The sequence below is a fragment of the Aegilops tauschii genome, chromosome 7, assembly GCF_002575655.3.
Source record: "Aegilops tauschii subsp. strangulata cultivar AL8/78 chromosome 7, Aet v6.0, whole genome shotgun sequence".
NCBI classification, from domain to species: domain Eukaryota; kingdom Viridiplantae; phylum Streptophyta; class Magnoliopsida; order Poales; family Poaceae; genus Aegilops; species Aegilops tauschii.
The window spans coordinates 619,456,462-619,476,815 of record NC_053041.3 but is presented as its reverse complement, the minus strand read 5'-3'; the positions used below and the strand labels follow the sequence as shown (position 1 = coordinate 619,476,815).

Sequence of the window (20,354 nt, the reverse complement as noted above, 5' to 3'; positions counted from 1 at the left end):
TGGTGCCTCGTCGGCGCCGGCCTCTCTGCTGCCCACCATGGTCCCTCGTCGTCGGTGGCTCTGATGCAAATTGTCAGGCGGCGACCGCGCTAGCTCTCTCTCTCTCTCTCTCGATGAACACACAAGAGACAGTGGATTTGCACAGCGCACAACTGATGCTACTTTTCTGTTTTTCTTCCTCTTATTCTGTTCTTCCTAACAAGCCCGGCCGATGCGCACGCCGCTGCCCCGTTCGTGTTGAACGTGCCATCCACGTTCGCGGAGTAGGCGTGCTCACCGCGGCCATCAATTACACCTAGTCACGCTCGACGCACACAAATCGCGCGCTCGGCGTATTATGCATGCAGGAAACAAAACCCGGACAGGGGAAGCCGGTCCAGCTATGGGACGGGTCAGGGTTTAACTAACAGGCAATCCGTGTTGTCTATGTAAAACAAACTCATAAAGATCTAACCTTTTCATATTCTATTTTGTCTGAAAATCATGAAGCAAAGCTCTAGCTACCCTTGGCACGGTTGAAATCAAATTACCGATCCTCCTTTTACTTTTTCAACATGTCTGTTATGTGTTATACTGCTGCCCTCTACCGTGGTGTAGATGCTCCTCAACATTATATGTATGCGGGCAATCAAACCTCTTACCACTACAAATGATTGTAATCGGGCGGCCGATCACGCGCAACCACAACGTGTGTCCTAGTTTGCCTCACTTCCCCCTTTACCACTCCTATTAGGTTTATTATCTATTCGCACACCGCCCTGTGGTTGCATCCCCAATTCCCCATTCTCCTCTTCTTCCTTACACTGCCTACTCCCAAACCACTACATGAATTCCCGTGCGTGATCGATGTTGTGAGAGGCTCCCAACACACACCCGAAGTGAGGACCGCCAGCGGTGTTGCGTAGGGGGCCATCATCGCTACGAGGAGAAGCCTCCATTATCGCAGCAAACCATCATCCTTTGAAGCATTGCCTCCTTGTGTGAGTGGGTTGCCGGTATCTACGACCACTGTCGTGGTTTTGTCACGGCAGATGTCCTAGTGTGAGGACTTAGTCGTGGAGCCATCGCAACGTAGATAGCTTAAAGGGGTTAAAGCGGGACAAAGGACGCAAGGAGTTTATACTGGTTTGGCCCCGTGCGGTGAACGTAAAAGCCTAATCCAGTTGTGGTGGAATTGATGGTGTTTTGATGACCAGGGAGCGAATCCGCTTTGCCTGGCTCTTGATCTGTTGTTTGTTGTCCCTAAACCGCCGTCGGGTCGTCCCTTTATATACATAGGTTGATGCCCGGCGGTTTACAGAATCCCGACCGGCTCATAAACTTGTCCGGCTCGGTTTCTACCCTTTCCTATCTTACAACACAAGTTACATGTCATATGGCGGTTTATGTCTACGGGCCCTAATCCGCCTTTGGGCCCTGGGCCTTCATGTAGATTTCCTCCGTAAAGCGCCATACTCCTTGTCTTCATGGGCTTCAATGTTTACAATTCATTATGGGTATAACCCGGCCCCTCCTGGCCGGTTTATATTTAGTAGTAATATCCACAACATTAGGCCCAGATTGATTTGAGCCTGTTCATGTCAATATTCAATACTTTAGGAAAATTCCTTCTTCAGCACCTTCGCGTAAACCTTGTAATCCACCATGACTTCATCTTCCAAGATTATAGTAAACCGTCATGACGTCACCTGTTCATTAAAGAATCATATATACCTTACTTTTATAAACGAGCCTCCGAAAATCGAGGTGACAACTCTGTCACATATCCATTTTTTGCGCTCCTCGATTCCCGCGCCTGTCGCTTATCCCTTCGTCTTATAAATAGGGCCAAGGATCCCTTTCCTTTTCTCCCCTTGCCTCTTCGCCTTTCTTCCACCTCGCGTCACCTCAGTACTCGAGCGCTGCCGCCGCCGTCGACCTTCGCATCTGCCCCAACAACGGCCAACCTGATTCGACCAGAGTTCCACCTATACGCCTCCACGTTCAACAGCCCTGGTGAGTATTTCTTTGCTCCTCCATAGATCCAGTTAGGGTTTTCTGCGAGTTCGCCGAAGCTTAGTGTTGTTCTTCCCTGTTCTTCTCCGTGGCACAAATGGCGAATTTAGATCTTATATTTTCATGCGTGGTCGTAGTTATAATCCCCTTTTTCCTCATTAGCGCATCCTCTCTGTATAAAATAATCTCATCTAGATCTGATGAACTGCTTAAGCACCTGTATCTTAGGTCTAAATATATTTTGATTTACTGATACGCTGCAAATCTGAATTTATCACATCAATCTGTGAAACTTGTTTTTCCCTCACTTAGATATTTTAGATCTGTACCTTCCATACCAAAGTAGACGGTTTAACTTTTGGAAAACGATAATCCGGCAGGTACCATTAGTCCCCTCTTAAAGCGCCGATTCATTTATCTTTGTAATCTTGCCAATGTCAGAATCCGGTTTAACATGTATCTCTGCTTCAATGTCTTCTCCTTCTAACCTTGCAATGCTTTATACTTGTCATTCATGAATCTTAAACCGGCATTTGATCTTTTTCTAGCTTTTCATTGAAAATGGCCAAACAATTTTATGCCTGCAATTGGGTCCCCTCCCGGGTTACTGAAGAGCAGCTAAACGGATGTGTCCCCACTGGCGCTTTAGCAAAAAAGGAAGTCATCCACTGGAGGGCCCCTGGTCCAGAAAATCCTCCTAAGCCCAAGGATGGAGAAGTAATCGTGTTCGTTGACCATCTGGGTCGAGGGTTTAGCCCTCCCGGATCAAAAAATTTCCATGATGTGCTTGCTAGCTTCCAACTTCATCCTTAAGATATTGGACCAAACTTTGTGTCCAATGTTTGCAATTTTCAAGTATTTTGCGAGGCTTATCTGCAAGAGGAGCCCACAGTTGAACTATTTAGGGATTTCTTCTATTTGAACCGCCGTACAGAATTTACAGACGGACCCAATACTAAACTTGGCGGGATGGCAGTCCAGAAGAGGAAACATGTCAGCTTCCCTCACGCCAAGCATCATAGTCACCCCAAGGACTGGAATCAGACTTGGTTTTATTTCCGAGACACGTCTCCAACTGATGAGAACCCTCTGTCGGGTTATCGTCCTCACCGGCTTACCAACACACATCCATTTCCCCAAGGACTTAGCGCCAAAGAATGATCCAAGTATGCACCAAAGCTTTCAAAGCTTCGGGCCTTCGTTGCGAACGGTTTAACAGGTGTTGATTTTGTTTGTTGCTGGATCTCTTGGAGCATTCTGCCTTTAAGCCGACGCCCCGGTTTAATGTGCGAGTACACAGGGGACCTGAAAGACCCTCAACGGCATATTGACATTCAACTAACAGAAGCTGAAATTACTGAGGCTGTCCAGAAAATACTGAATGAACCAGAGGCTGTCTGCAGCAAGACAGGGCTAAGTCCTTTCTGCGCTTCCAATAAACCGCCAGCTGTAAGAATCATATAACTTTTGTTTTAGCCTGATCCTTATAAACATTCCCTCAAAATTTTGTCCATCTTTGACAGGGTGATGATCCGTTCTGGAAGAACAAACCACAGGATAAACCGGCCAAGACACCTCGCCCCAAGACCAAGGTTACCAAAAAACCTGCCAAGAAGAAAATCGCTGAATCCTCTGAACGAAATGTTGATGATGATCTGGATAATCCGGAATCAGAGGTAGAACTTGACTCTCTTGGTTCTTTTTTCATATACCTCATTGACAATGACTATTATCAGGATGACGCTGAAGGCAGCCAAGCTGATGATGTAGAGGTAATTATTCTTTCCTCCGGTTCAGATCCTCTGCCAACACAGAAAATCCGTCAAGCAAACCGGAAAGTAAGATTTTCTCACCCCTAGCTCACTTGGACCCAAGCTTTCTTTTGAAGAAGCAGCAACACGAAGCTCGCCGCACAACCCGGCATAGCAGCCAAGTAGTTACTTCAGCCGGTTTACCGAACACTCTAGTCCGGAAACGTCGATCCAAGGTCTCATATATCTCTGATACCTCTTATCCCAAGGCGGGTTATTTCGGACACCCTCTTAATCCGTCTGATTCAAACTAGCAGGGAACACCTCATTGATCATCCGGCGAGTCAACGGCCACACAACTTCCAACCCTCAAGATCGTTCCTGGGTGAGTTATGCTTTAAACTTACCTTTAACACCTTATGTTCGCCCGATGTACCGACCTTTATATTTGTTCTTCTCAGTGCCAAGCCTAGACCCGGCAAAAAGGCCAAGTTAAATAAACCGGCTGATGACAATGTGGTCACTGAACCGGAGAGAACTCCAGAACCGGAAGAAGCAAATGATGATGCCATGCTTGATCATCCGCCACCGCAAGATCATGACTTTTTTGTTGAACAAGTGGAAGTTGATCCAATGGGCCATGCTGATAAACCGACAAGCCCGGTCCGAGCTTCTGATAAACCGTCAAGTCCAATTAAGGCTGCTGATGATAAGGCGGGTGATATTATGATTACTGGCTTCGGCCACACCACCCCTGGCAATCTTGTCGCTTTATCAAAGCATAATGCCAAAGGAGAATATTCTGCTATGGACAAAGGCAAGTGGAATACAGATTTGTCAAGCTACGCCCACCTCAACGCCCAAGACATTCATTCTGTCTTTTTGAACCGTCTGTACACAAGCCGCGACTATGAAGCCGGTTTAGTGAACCTGATGAAAGAGTGATATGAGGTAACTGCTGCTTAACTCTGCATAATTGTTTTCTCTTTTGTGTCCAAATATCAACTCCCATAGCCCCCAAGGGCCGGTTTATGATATCAATCTAAACCGGGACTTTGTAATACCTCAACTGTGTTTGGGTAGCCCCCAAGGGCCGGTTTATCTTTTCAAGATGAACCGGGACTTTTAGAATATTAATCTTGGTACTTTCGCCTGTGTAGCCCCCAAGGGCCGGTTTATTCTTTCAAGATGAACCAAAACTTATGTCCTGCCAAATTTCTTTGCTGAGTACCGTTGTGCACCAATCATCCACTAAGATGATTAATGGGAGAACACCCATAATGTTATTTTGAGCAAATATACATTAGCCCCCAAGTGCCAGGAATAATACTTGTATTGAGCTTGGGACTTGTAAAAATTCCTGATAACAAGCAACTAGGCATTAGCCCCCAAGTACCAAGTGCATAACTTGTTATGTGCTTGGTACTTCAAATATGTGCTGCCAACTCATGATATGTATGTCTCTTATAGGCTGAGCTGAGCAAAAAGGAATCCCAAACTGCTGATCTTCAAGAAAACATCAAGTCCCAACAAGCAGAAACCTCTAAAGCCAAAGATGAGCTGACCAGTGCCTTAGCAACCATGGAAAAGCTGAAGGAGAGTTTCAACAAGGAGCGGGCGGATTGGGACATAGAGAAATCCACATTGCAAAAGAAAGCTGAGGATGCAGAAGTAGCCCTTAAACCGGTGGTAGAAGAGCTGACTGGTTTGAAGCGGCAAATAGATGATATGACTTCTGCTGTTTTCGGTAACAAACCTCTTCATAACCCTTTAGCACGGAATGTCCATAAATCTGCCGGTTTACTGATTATTGTGTATAATGCAGGGTCTGGCATCACTCACCTTGGCTCAGACATGCGGAAAAAGTTGAAAGCTGTCTATACTCTCATAGAGCAACTATATACCGGTGCATAATGGATCATCTGCATGGCTTCACACAATAAACCGCCCCCGACTTTGATCAAGGAAATGCTGCATAGATTGTCAATTATGCCTGCCCGGTTTAAGGAGCTAAAAAGATCAGCTGCACGGGCAGGTCCTCTGACAGCCCTAACTTGGGCCAAAGCATGGGTACCTGATCTTGATCCGGCTGATGTGTGGAACGGTTATCCAAGCTTACGGGAGGACGGATCAGATTTTGATAATGATGATCTCCGAGCTTTGACGACGGAAATGCGCCCCTTGGCTAGCAAACTGGCTGAAGAGACTGATCTTTCTCATTATCAATCAATCTATGATGCTGACAATAATAGGGTTAATCCGCCAACCTATGACACTCCAACGCTTATTCCTCCAATCCGTAAGCATACTTATGCCCCTGATGTTGAACCTTCCACCCTTATAAGTGACGAAGCTTTATTCAAGGCCTTAACTGGGATCAACTGGGCAACCACTGACTTCCAGTCACTGGGTGGAGAGGAGGAGGATGAACCGGCGCAGGATAATCCACAACCTTCAAGTCAGCCTGGCGATGACGCATGAACCGGAGGCCGGTTTATCTTTCTGCACACTGCAATACTTGATTGAAAAACAATCATCGTTTCGAGCATCAAAGCGCCTTGTAATAGGCTAGCTTAGACACTTGGTCTGCTATGCCATCGTGCATATTTATTTTGCGTGACACTTGTTAATCCATCATAATAATGTTATATATGCTTATGATCCTTAGCAGCTTTATTCAACCTGTTTCTGCATACAACAAGTTTAAAGTGTCCTGGCGGTTTACCGCCGGACGGGTCATAATGCCCAATATATAACCCGGTTTATAACCAAGGCTGTGCTTAAAGATAATCAAATATGAAATATATCATACCTGTGACATTGAATCATATTGTTGGTTTACCAACTTTTTGTAGTAAGGGTGATAACCCCAATCTTGAGTACTGATAACTCCTCCCACAGTTTGCCAGTTTATAGTAAAACTGTACCGAGTTGTAATAAACACCGGATTATCCATATATAATACCGGCGACTTGTAGTCGAAACCAGGCCGGGTTAATAAATACAGGTTTATTTTATACTGGTGACTTATAGTCAAAACCCAGGCCGGGTCAATAAACACCGGTTTATCATAAGGTGTTGTAAACCTCAAAAAGAGAAAATTTGTCGAATAAAATCATGGGAAGACGCAAGGCTTTTCATGGGCTGCCAGGCCCAAAATCGAGGCTTTTCATGGGCTGCCAGGCCACTGAGTTAAACCATTTTACAAAGCCTTTTAAGATGGACCTCACATTAACCAATCGTCGTTTTAACTTTGACAAGTTCAGGGTCTGTATAAGATTGACTTGCCAAACGTTCGGCGGGTCATACCAGGATTACCTGGACAGAGTGACTTACTTAAAAAAGGCAGGATAACCCGGGGTTTTAGGTGAATACACCTGGCTTCCAAGCCTGGCTTGATAGCCTATTACAAGGGTCATTAAAACTCTTTGTTGCTGTGCAAAAAAAGCCCACAGGTAATATTTTGAGCCGTCCTCAGTGGGTGCCTATGTTTGAGTTGTGCTTTTGCAACACTCTCTTTGGCCCCTGTTAACTTTGGGTGACAAGCCCTCAAGTTTTTTTTTATGTGGCTTTATAAGCCGGATCAATGGGTAATCAGTACTCCGCTTTATGAACAGAAGCCCCCATGTAACCAAAAAACTCTTAAAGGATAATGGCAGAGGCCCCGCTTTAGCAGGGATGCTGGTTTATTATATTGATCATAATATATATATATATATATTGTCAAAAATATGTACATAAGAGGAGCCTATGGCTCAGGTGTAGTAAGGCCAAAGATGAGCGATATTCCACGGCCGGTGGGTCTCCTCCTCCGATTTACGTGAGTCTTTGTGCTCTCGAACATCGATAAGATAGTATGACCCGTTATGCAGATTCTTGCTGACCACAAAGGGTCCTTCCCAAGGCGGGGATACCTTGTGCATATCAGTCTGATCCTGGATGAGCCGGAGCACCAGATCGCCTTCTTGAAAAGTTCTGGTTCTAACCCAGCGGCTGTGATAACGACGCAGATCTTGCAGGTAAATCGCCGACCGAGCTGCTGCAATGTCACGCTCCTCATCTAACAGGTCAAGTGCTTCCTGTCGTGCCTTCTCATTGTCGGCTTCGACATAAGCCGACACACGAGGCGAGTCATGACGGATGTCACTAGGGAGAACCGCCTCTGCTCCGTAAACCATGAAAAAGGGTGTGTAACCCGTAGATCTGTTGGGCGTGGTATTGATGCTCCATAACACAGAAGGTAACTCTTCCACCCAACAACCCGGCGTCCTCTGCAGGGGAACCATAAGCCGGGGCTTGATGCCTCTCAGGATCTCTTGATTGGCTCTCTCAGCCTGGCCATTAGATTGAGGATGAGCCACTGATGACACGTTAAGCCGGATGTGCTCACGTTGACAAAAGTCTTTCATAGCACCCTTGGACAGATTAGTGCCATTATCAGTTATAATGCTGTGTGGAAAACCAAACCGGAAAATCACCTTCTTGATGAACTGAACCGCCGTGGCTGCATCACACTTACTGACTTGCTCTGCTTCCACCCACTTGGTGAACTTATCAACCGCCACCAAAAGGTGGGTCTTCTTATCCTTGGATCTCTTAAAGGGCCCAACCATATCTAGCCCCCAAGTTGCAAACGGCCAAGTGATTGGAATCATCCTCAATTCTTGAGCCGGTATATGAGCACGCCGTAAGAACTTCTGACAGCCATCACACTTTTTCACCAAGTCCTCAGCATCAGCATGAGCCGTCAGCCAATAGAAGCCGTGACGAAAAGCTTTAGCTACCAAGGACTTTGAACCGGCGTGGTGACCACAATCTCCTTCGTGGATCTCACGCAAAATCTCACGGCCTTCTTCAGGAGATACGCAACGCTGAAACGCCCCTGTCACACTGCAATGATGCAATTCTCCATTGACAATAGTCATTGACTTGGACCGCCGGATTATCTACCTGGCCAGAGTTTCATCCTCCGGTACCTCTCCCCGGTTCATATACACCAAATATGGGACCGTCCAATCTGGGATGAAATGAAGAGCCGCCACCAACTGAGCCTCCGGATCAGGAACAGCCAAATCCTCCTCTGTAGGTAGCTTGACCGACGGGTTATGCTAAACATCCAGAAAAACATTAGGTGGAACTGGTTTACATTGGGAACCCAAACGGCTTAAAGCGTCCGCCGCTTCGTTCTTTTGCCGGTCCACATAGTCAACCTGATAACCCTTGAAGTGACCAGCAACAATATCCACCTCTCGACGATATGCTGCCATGAGCGGGTCCTTGGAATCTCAAGTACCAGACACTTGTTGAGCCACCAGGTCCGAGTCACCAAAGCATTTAACCCGGCTTAAATTCATCTCCTTAGCCATTCGAAGACCACGGAGTAAAGCCTCATATTCAGCTGCATTGTTAGTGCAAGGGAACATTAAATGGAGAACATAACAAAACTTATCACCTCGTGGGGAAGTTAACACGACTCCAGCCCCCGAGCCCTCCAGTTGCCTGGATCCATCGAAATGAATAGTCCAATAAGTGTGACCCGGCTTCTCTTCCGGCGCTTGTAACTATGTCCAATCATTGATGAAATCCACAAGCGCTTGGGACTTGATTGCCATACGAGGCACATATTTTAATCCGTGAGGTCCAAGCTCAATGGCCCACTTGGCAACCCGGCCAGTTGCTTCCCTGTTTTGGATTATATCTTCCAAAGGGGTAGAACTAACCATAGTGATGGGGACCCTGGAAATACTGCTTAAGCTTCCGGCTTGCCATGTAAACTCCGTATACCGGTTTCTGCCAATGTGGGTACCTCTGTTTGAACTCAATAAGCACCTCACTGATGTAATAAACCGGCCGTTGAACCGGATATTCCTTCCCGGCCTCCTTGCGCTCCACCACAATGGCCACACTGACAGCCCGGGCATTAACAGCCACATATAACAACAGCGGCTCTTTATCGACCGGAGCGGCAAGGACAGGTGGCTCAGCTAACTGTTTCTTCAAGTCCTCAAACGCCACATTAGCAGCATCACTCCAGACAAAATTGTCTGTCTTTTTCATCATCTGATATAGAGGGATAGCCTTCTCTCCCAATCGGCTGATAAACCGGCTCAGTGCTGCAATCCGACCCGCCAGACGTTGAACATCGTTGATACACGCCGGTTTAGCCAGAGACGTTATAGCTTTGAACTTAGCTTCAATGCCCCTATTAGACACCAGAAAACCCAAGAGCTTGCCTGTCGGTACACCAAAGACACACTTAGCCGGATTAAGCATCATCTTATAAACCCGAAGGTTATCAAAAGTTTCCTTCAAATCATCTATCAACGTCTCCTCTTTTCTGGATTTCACCACAATATCATCCACATAAGCATGAACATTGCACCCGATCTGATTATGAAGACAATTCTGCACACAACGCTGATAAGTCGCCTAGGAACTCTTGAGTCCAAAAGGCATAGATACATAGCATAAGGCTCCAAAGGGAGTTATAAAAGTTGTCTTCTCCTGGTCCTTGACTGCCATTTTAATCTGATGGTAACCAGAATAAGCGTCCAGAAAGCTCAAACGCTCACAACCTGCCGTAGCATCAATGATTTGATCAATACGAGGGGGAGCAAAAGGATCCGCTGGACAAGCCATGTTCAAATCTGTGTAGTCCACACACATACGCCAAGTGTCCTTCTTCTTAAGTACTAGCACCGGATTAGCCAACCACTCAGGATGAAATGCTTCAATGATAAACCCAGCCGCCAAGAGCCTGGCTACTTCCTCACCAATGGCCTTGCGTCTTTCTTCATTGAAGCGGCGGAGAAACTGCTTGACCGGTTTAATCTTGGGATCGACATTAAGAGTGTGCTCAGCGAGTTCCCTCGGTACACCTGGCATGTCAGAAGGTTTCCATGCAAAGATGTCCCGGTTCTCACGGATGAACTCGATCACTACCAGAAATATGTCAACTAGTGACCTTCTGTCAGTGACCCTGGAAGAATTGGTCATAGATCTATGACCATTTTAGACCAATTGGTCAAAAGCTGTTCGGGGGGCTCCAAACTCTAAACTATAACGACCATTTTGGTCAGAAAGGTCGTAATTTCCTTACACGAAATGGTCATAAAGCAGATAGCACTGGTCTGCTGCCTTATTTCTAGCTGATCATGACCAATATAGATGGTCATAACCTTGTAAATTGTGGTGGGTTGCTATGACTAGGCGCCACCTCATCAGTTTTGCCTATGTGTCATGTCCATGTGGCCGTTTTTGCCCTAGGTTGTGAAGCAACCTATATTTCTGTCATTCCCAAAATTCCGAAAAAATCTCGTAAATTCTTTGGGTCATATCTTCGTCAAATATGTAAATAACCTTCCTTGCGTAGTTCAAAAATAATTCAAAAATATTCATTTTCCTATTCTGTTCAGGAAAACACTTTGTGAAGGAAGTACCACTTTGGCATGTCCAAATGGTATCCATTTTCTACAGTGCTTTCCTCTACCCAAATAACCATCCTCCACCAAATGCCAGCTCAATCCATTCATTATTTTGAGCCAGGCTTCAACATTCGTATTTATGTCTAGTGTGGTACTTTGCAAAGCAAGTACCACCTAGGCTCCTCCTTTTGAGCTGAAAATTTGTGAAGACGGTCTTCTTAGTAATTGATCATCCTCAACCAAAACTCACACCCATTAGCCATATGCATTTCCCGTACCGCTAATCAAACACTTGGCTGCTTATTCATGTTAGAGCATCGATCGGTCTCCTCGTGAGAATCTTATGTTGTGATTTTGTTCCTAGCACCTACCTGGGGAGTGCCCAACCCACTAGACATGCCTAGGCAGCACAGAACACATGGCAACGCCACGGTTACGAGGTGACCACGCGGCGGGCATGTGAGTTTACGCGCTCTAGAGTTGGGGCCCTCGGCCACCGTCCAAACCTCGACGTATCGCCACCAAACCATGTATTTATGATTAAATAGGTACTTATGTAACTAGAAATGATTTTTTGGAAAAAATAAATAGCAAACTATGAGGCAGCTGCAGTTCAAATTTGACCCGCTTCCAGCTGAATCGGCGGGAATTTGTCTTTTTCACCAGAGGTGGATCAAAACTTTTGACACCCAACCATTTTGTCAATTGTGCATTAAATATGGCCTAGTATTTTATAAAATTGATTTGGTCCAATTTTGCAACAAATATATGGTAGGTCCTTCATAGAAAAACTCATTTCAGGCACTCGGAAAATGGAAAATGAATTTTCCGTGCGAAGAAAATGAAACCTTCCTTAGGCAACATTGTTTGCCATTCGAATATAAACCCTTGTGAACAATATGAGATCATTTGAACAAACTATGCCATGAATGTGGCCATAAGATTGATCATTTGGCTTGAAAGCCATGAATCTTCACGCATGATAGCTCATTTCTGAGAACACTTTTTTAAAATAATTTCCGTATTACAAGTTTATTATTTTTCCTGGAAACTTGGTCACATATAATGACACAATGCGAAGGTTTTCCAATTTTTCGATTTGTTTTGAATTTTTTATGTCCGTTTCAAAATGCGGTCAAAACGGTGGGCTTGACCGTTCCTAGCTAGTGGTTGAATCTTGGAAAACTTTTGATGTTTCTCTGATTAAATATATACTGATGTACCTATAAATGATTTTTGGAAAAAATAAAGAGCAAACTATGAGGCAGCTGTAGTTCAAATTTGACCCGCTTCCAACTGAATCGGCAAAAATTTGTCTTTTTCACCAGAGGTGGATAAAAAACTGTTTACACCCAACCATTTGGTCAATTGTGCATTAAATATGGCCTAGTATTTTAGAAAAATGATTTGGTCCAATTTTGCAATAATTATTTGGTAGGTCCTTCACAAAAAACCTCATTTGGGGCACTCGAAAAATGGAAAATGGCTCTTTTGTGCAATGAAAGTGAAAACTCCCTTAGGCAACATTGTTTGGAATTCCAAGATGCACCGTTGTGCACAGTATGAGATCATTTGAACAAACTATGCCATGAATGTGGCCATAAGATTGATCATTTGGCTTGAAAGCCATGAATCTTCACGCATGATAGCTCGTTTCTGAGAACACTTTTTAAAAATAATTTCCGTATTACAAGTTTATTATTTTTCCTGGAAACTTGGCCACATACAATGACACAATGCGAAGGTTTTCCAATTTTTTGATTTATTTTGAATTTTTTATGCCCGTTTCAAAATGCGGTCAAAACGGCGGGCTTGACCGTTCCTAGCTAGTGGTTGAATATTGGAATTTTTTTTATGTTTCTCTGATTAAATAGATACTTATGTACCTAGAAATGATTTTTGGAAAAAATAAATAGCAAACTACGAGGCAGCTACAGTTCAAATTTGACCCGCTTCCACCTGACTCATGACTTCTGCAACTGCGAACGTCTTGCCTCATGACTTAAATTCGCCTCCTTTATATAAGTAGGACTAAATACACCTGCAAGGAAATCTTCATACATTAATTGGTTTCAAATTCGAACCATGGATAAATTGCTTGCTTGTGTAATGAAGTTTGGAATGGACGCAACAATTAAACATCATACATTTCAGCAATCTGTCCAAATCATGTTCATCTTGGGGTCCTTCTAAGAGTGCTTCCAAGTCCATGGTGTCATAAGCAACACATGTTGAGTTAACTTCAATCTCCTCCTGTCACCATCAGAGCAATGAAATGTATGTTAATTTCGTATTAGGATTTCGACGAACATGTTGCGTATTCCATATCCAAGTAAGATTTGATAAGATTTAAAGAACGTGGATCATATATGAACTATGCTAGTCCATATATTACGTCTAGTTAAAATGAAGGTTCAGTAAACCAGAGAGAATGCTTAATGAAGGTTCAGTGAACCAGCGAGAATGCTTCACTACTTTTTATTGACCCTTTTGGTTGTGCTTATTCTCTTCTTTCAGATAACATACGTTTTTTTGTTTTGTTTAAGAAATATAGGCTGGCTCCATTTTGATATTGAAATGAAACCAAGCATCCATAGATATGTGAGCTGATTAGCAAAGCGAATACCTGTTGGCTTGGAAGAGGATCGGCCAAGATGGGCGCCCAAATCTCTACCTGTTCCATTGTGTCAGTGAGCAGCTACCACACTTGCCCAATGCAGGAGACTGAAATCACGGGCTAAAGTCAATGTGTTTATGTAGTAGTACTACATACTGTAAATTATGTGTTCCACCCAGTAATACATACTGTACAAGGATGCATGGTAAAGGCAGACTTGTACTAATTTGTTTTTCTTTCTTTATCGCTGACCAAAAATAGTACTCGTAATACATGCATATGCAGAGTCAATCATCTCACCTAGAAGGATGGTACACTGCAATGCAAACTATTCTACCTCGAAGTAGGAGTAAATTGCACAGAAGTACCACAATTGAGGCATTGGAAGCAGATTGGTACCAAGTGTGGTAATTTTTACGTGTCAGTATCAACTTTGGGGCGAGACGTTGCAAAAGAGGCTAAAAGCGTGTTTTATACGTATTGACAGGGAATCTGACCGGTTGGGCCCGCCCGTCAGGTGCCACGCTGGCCAGTGAGCGCGTGCCCGCGCGCTGACTCGGACGAGCCCGGGTCGAACCGTTTAGGGCGCGGCTGGTGCGGTCGAGCCACACCCCGACCCGTACTCTGCCCTCCTCCTCCTCGCTCCCTCGCCGCCGCGTGTCTCCCCGCCCGCCCCGCCGGCCGCCACACCACCCCGCCGCAGCCATGGCTCGAACTGCTTAGGCGCTGTCCTCTCCCCCGCGGCTGCTCCTCTCTCGCGCCCTCCTCTCCCCAGCGGCTGCTATGCTAGGAGACGATGGCGTCGGCGAGTCCGGCAAGCGGCGAGGGCCGGGGCGGTGACGGTGGCAGTGGCGGCGACCTCCCCTGCTTAGGCGTCGACGGCAGTGGCGGCTACTCCACCTCGGAGTATAGTAGCGACGACGACGATTTTGCGGAGCCGGCGTTGTCGATGGAGCAGAGGCTGCGGATGGCGTGGATTTGGGTGGCCAAACCTAGCACCGCCCATCAGTGGAGTCATGGCATGGGTGCTGTGCTGTAATTGCTCCACTCTTCCATTTTTGCTTACTGAAATTGGGGATTAGGGTTAGGGTTTACTGCCTCCATGTTTAGCCCTCTAATTGCTACGGTTTCATGATTTACATTGTTATTGCTGAGTCCAAATTGGGATTAGGTGTTAACTAACTAGAGCAGAGTAGCATTATTATGTTAACTTCTCCTCTGAAAATACAAAACATCAGTTTGCTGTCATAGGGTTAACTACCCATTCTGTAATGAGTACTCTTCTATAATTAGTTGTTTACATTGTATAGTATCATTATGTTTTGCTGTCATATTCTTAGTTTATTCATAATATGTTTGATTTGTAGTAATTGTGTTTATTGGAATTGTTGACTAGGGCTAAGGGTAAATAAAAGCTTTGTTTATATGTTAACTTAAACAAAGCTTTGTTTACATGTTAACTTAAACAAAGCTTTGTTTATATGTTAACTTAAACAAAGCTTTGTTAACATATCTGAGGATAGTAAAAGAAAGCTTTAATGTTAACTTAAAAAGTGTTTTATGCTTATATTAAACTTGGGTACTGAATATCTGTTAAGTAAAATTGTTTATTAGCCATGGTTAAATTGTTAACCTTTTTGTTTGTTATTTCATTTTGTAGTTTGTATGATGACATTTTGGATGTTAGGTTCCATTTTGATGCTTCAGAAATGTTTGAGCTGAAGCTCTGCAGTTCAGATGTAACATATCTGAATATGATTGCAGTGATGGAAAGGATTTAGTGAATATGATCTGTTGTTTCACATTGAGAATCCAGATTTAGGGGAGAAAGGATTGGAGATGGTAGAGAGTAATGCTGAGTTGCAACTAGTAAAGAGGCAGGTTGAGGAGTGTAAGGTTCTAAATTTGCTAGTGAGGGCATGTCCACCTCCTTGCAGCCAGTTTGAGAGGCAAGAATTGTCCACAGTTGTGTATGAAGAGCCTGTGTTATATGATCTCAGTGAGCCACCCATCTATGTTGTTGATCAAGAAGGAGTTGCTTTGAAAGTCAGAGTAGCAGCTGTAGTGCAGCTCATGGTACTGGTGTTTGCACACAAGAGAGCAAGAATGTAAATGGAAAGCTGAAAGCTGTTTTGGAGCTAGAAGAAGAAGAGGGATATGAGGGCAGTGGTGGTTCTGATTGTGAAGGTGAAGATGACAGTGATGGAAACCCTTTTTATATGGGTGATGTTGATGACATAGAGATGGATGAGGGAAAGACACAGAGAGAGTATGATGAAATAGAAGAGGAAGAAACAGATGATGAAGAATCTGAGGAGGAAGAAGTGGTGCATTATGAGGGTGACACAAAGGTTGAGGAACTTTTTGAAATGGAGGAAGATGACAAAGTTGTTTCACAGGATGAAGAAACTGTAATTGTACATGAAGAGAAGAAGAGGAAGAAACAGAAGCTTCCAGTTAGGAGAGGGCCTACAACAAGGTCACATTCAAGTGTAGTACAAGAGGAGGAGCTTGATTTCAAACCTTCATCTGATGAAGAAGAGAAAGGATTGTTGAAGGAGGCTGATGATGATGGTTTTGAGCCATTGTCATTTGTGCTGCCAAAGAAAAGGAAGAGCAGGGCAAAGTAGAGGCCTCCTAGAAAATGGTACAATGAGAAAATGGAGCAACCTCATGAGCAATTATGTCTGAAGATGTGTTTCAAAGATCAACATCAATTCAGAGAGGCTTTGTTGAACTTACACATCACTAAAGGCAGAAACTTCAAATATCACAGGAACTCAGATCAAAGGATAATTGTAGAATGCAACCAAAAACATTGCAACTTCTTTATGGTGGCATCAGTTATAAAAGGTGAAACTACATTTGTAATTAAGAAGATGAGAATTTAGCAGACTTGCCCTATTAGTACAGAGACTACAAGGGTAAGTGCCAAGTGGCTTGCCAACAAGTATGAGTCACTGTTCAGATCTGATCTAACAACTGGCATTCAGACTTTGATTGATGCTTGCATGGAGAAGTATGGTGTGGATGTGCCCAAGTCAATGGCATATAGGGCAAAGAACCTCGCTATTGATGCTGCGTTAGGAGACCACAAAAAGCAATACCCTAGGTTGAAAGACTATGCTCAGACAGAGATGGATACAAACCCTGGGAGTAGAGTAGTAGTCACTACTGTAACTCCACCTTCTGGTGGTAGAAACAGAGGATGGAGAGCCTACTTCTATGCAAGTGGTAACCACTAAATGGCACATGTGCCATGTAATGTTCAAAACTAGATACTTCATGTGTGTTTCTTGCATCCTATGTTACAATGTGATCTTGCTGGTGCTGTTGTAGTACTTTGCTGGTGCTCTTATTGTACTTTGCTGGTGTACTTTAAGAATCAATGCCATATATGACTTTTTTCATGTGGATGGATGGATCTATTTATTGGTTAATGCCATTTCAGGAGCTGGCTTTTGTTCATGTGGATGGATGTGATCTTGCTATTTATTAGTTAATCAATGCCTGGAATGGACTACGTTCATGGTTATTTTTATATCTTTTGATGATTGATATGTTGATGACAATGGTGCATACTATTTGCTGGATATATTGTTGGATATATTGATGGATCTGTTGTTGAGGTATAGGCTAAACCTATCAATTAGGGGTTTGGTGGCTCGGAGTCGACGAAAACACTAAAACCTATCCATTAGGCTCTAGTGTGGCTCGGGGTCGACGAAAACACCTAAACCCATCATTTAGGCTCTAGGGTGGCTCAGGGTCGACAAAACCACCTAAACCTATCAATTAGGGTTTGGTGGCTCGGGGTCGACGAAAACACCGAAACCCATCAATTAGGCTCTAGGGTGGCTCGGCGTCGACGAAACCACCTAAACCTATCAATTAGGGTTTTGGTGGCTAGGGGTCGACGAAACCACCTAAACCTATCAATTAGGCTCTAGTGTGGCGCGGGGTCGACGAAAGCACCTAAACCTATCATCTAGGGTCTAGGGTGGCTTGGGGTCGACGAAAACACCTAAATCTATCAATTAGGCTCTAGTGTGGCTCGGGGTCGACGAAAACACCTAAACCTGTCATCTAGGGTCTAGGGTGGCTCGGGGTCGACGAAAACACCTAAACCCATCATCTAGGGTCTAGGGTGTCTCGGGGTCGACGAAAACACCGAAACCCATCATTTAGGCTCTAGGGTGGCCCGGGGTCGACGAAAACACCTAAACCCATCATTTAGCCTCTAGGGTGGCTCGTTGTCGACGAAAACATCTAAACCCATCATTTAGGCTCTAGGGTGCAACATAACAAAAGAATGATGAGGAAACATTTAAGCATAAGAAACTATTCCTTTTGCAAATGCATTTAAGCATTTAAGGATCATTATAACATAAGCATTTTGCAATGCTTTGGATGTCATCATTTTCAGCAACAAACTAGCAACCATTTCAGCAACAAACTAGCAACCATTTTCAGCATCAGTATAACATAAGCAAACAATACTTACTGCAGTTCAACACATTATAGTCATACACAACCATTGTTCGCAATACATAGTGGAGTTCAAATGCACAATCCATCCTTTTGTTTCAAAAGGATGAATAGCATAACTACTAGGTACATAAACAACCAGAGTTCACAATTACTAGAACCATACATTACACAACCATAATTCTAAGTTACTAGGTCATTGCATAGCCATCCTTCCCAAAAGGTCTGCAATGCCCACTAATCTCACTTCATCTTGTTCAGTTCTGTAAGATGGCCTGGATCCCCTTGATCTTCTCCTTAAGCTTCTCCTCTGCCTTCATTAGCTCACAAATCTTCAGCTCTAGGATGTACTTCTCTTCATTGTGGTTTTCCTTGAGCTTCAGCAGATCAGCAACCTAAAACTTCAACTCTAGCTTCTCTTGGGTGAGATTCTCCTCAAACTTTGTGAACTCTGCATTCTTCAACTCCAAATTCATCCTAGCCTCACTAAGCAATTCCTTCTCTTTCATATTCTTCAACTTCAGGTTCTGGATGACAGTTGCTTGAGCACTTGTCAGGTTGCACAGGAGTTCATACTTCTGTTGAAGCTTCTCTGTAACTGCATCTTTCTTTGCCATTTCTGCCTTCATACCAGCCACCAATTCAGCTCTGCATTGGTGCTGATATGTGATGTTGGACTGCAGATAACTGAAATCCACAACCCTATCCTGCTGAAAGTCCACAAGTTGATGCACATCTTTCACTAACTTGTCATAGTCTGCATCCAGCTTGTTCTTTTCTTCTGTCAAATGGTGAATAGTTAAAGCACTTTCAAGATTATCATTCACCCTGGCAGACTTGCTCTCTTAAACCATTGACCAAAGCTTCAGCAATGCATTCTCCTTGTTGGGGGCCACTGCTCATCAACCCACTGAACAAACCCACAATTCTGACCTTCCTGGAAAAATAACAAGGGAAAAATTTAGTACAATACAACTACTATGAGTAGTAAGCAACAGTTAGTTCATGGTAGTAGCTAATGTTGGTATTGATCAACACTGAATTTGCACAGCCATGTGCTAAGCAACAGGAGCACATTGTAAAATAACTTAATGTAATCCTACAATGGGTGATCAGTATATAATTAGTAGAGCAACAATACTCCATTCAACTTAGCATAATAACCAACTTAGAATTGGCCATTAATATAATGGAATCCTACAATGTGCACTACCACTCTACCGGTGAACTACTTTTCCATATATCACTAACAAATGGAACATAGACATCACTGAATGAAGAGTTATCAAACCAGACTACATTAGCCTACCTAAATACACTACATTAGCCTGCAGCAACAAACTAGCTAATGACAGTACCTACTGTCAGCAGTAAGCAACAGTTACTTATTAAGAGTAATACATCAGCTAATGGAGAGGCTAATGTGAGTACTAAGCAACACTGCATACAAGTATAAATAAATAGCATGTGCACACAACAGAGCATTCATGTGCACACAACAAAGCATGCTTGAGCCTGTATTTAGCCAAAATGCACTCCACTGAACTTAATATTCAGCATTCCTACAATGAGCACTACAGTATGGCATATATGACTAACAAAATTACCATACACATAACTGAATCACACTTGGCAAACAAGACTCTGTCACTCTCAATGAACATATCCTATGCATAATCAATAAGGCAACAAAAATACCGGCTCTGCACATGCTAAGAACCTTCTCCCAGTCATTGTTCCATCAAATGCAACAAGCCTCTCTGATGGCTTCCCATGCTTCTCGCACATCACTATCAGATCTAGCTCAAGACCCTTGTAATCCGGGTCCTCAAGAGAGAAAGGCACCTGCCCAAGCAAAATCCAAGTTAGCATCATGTGCAGAGGACGAGGACAAAGCAAATCAAACGAAATCCTCACAACAAAGACCACCTACACAGAAAAATCCCCAAATTTTTCTAAACCTAACCCTAACCCAAGCTCCAATGGAGTAACTACCTGGTTGAGCCCATCGGTGGAGGTTTCGGAGTGCATGTACGGGAGGCTTGAATTGTCGTTGCTACTCTCGTCTTCCAAAACCAT

The 20,354-nt window shown here is 43.9% G+C and overlaps 1 protein-coding gene across 1 annotated transcript; it reads right to left on the bottom strand.

Moving 5' to 3' along the window:
- Window positions 1-18,670: 18,670 nt before the first annotated feature.
- Window positions 18,671-20,354, bottom strand: LOC109761635 (uncharacterized). The gene is made up of 4 exons (XM_020320453.1): window positions 20,271-20,354; window positions 19,974-20,120; window positions 19,209-19,212; window positions 18,671-19,056 (listed from the first exon to the last, which is right to left on the bottom strand). Exons 1-4 carry the CDS (start codon window positions 20,352-20,354, stop codon window positions 18,671-18,673), a joined length of 621 nt encoding a protein of 206 aa, XP_020176042.1.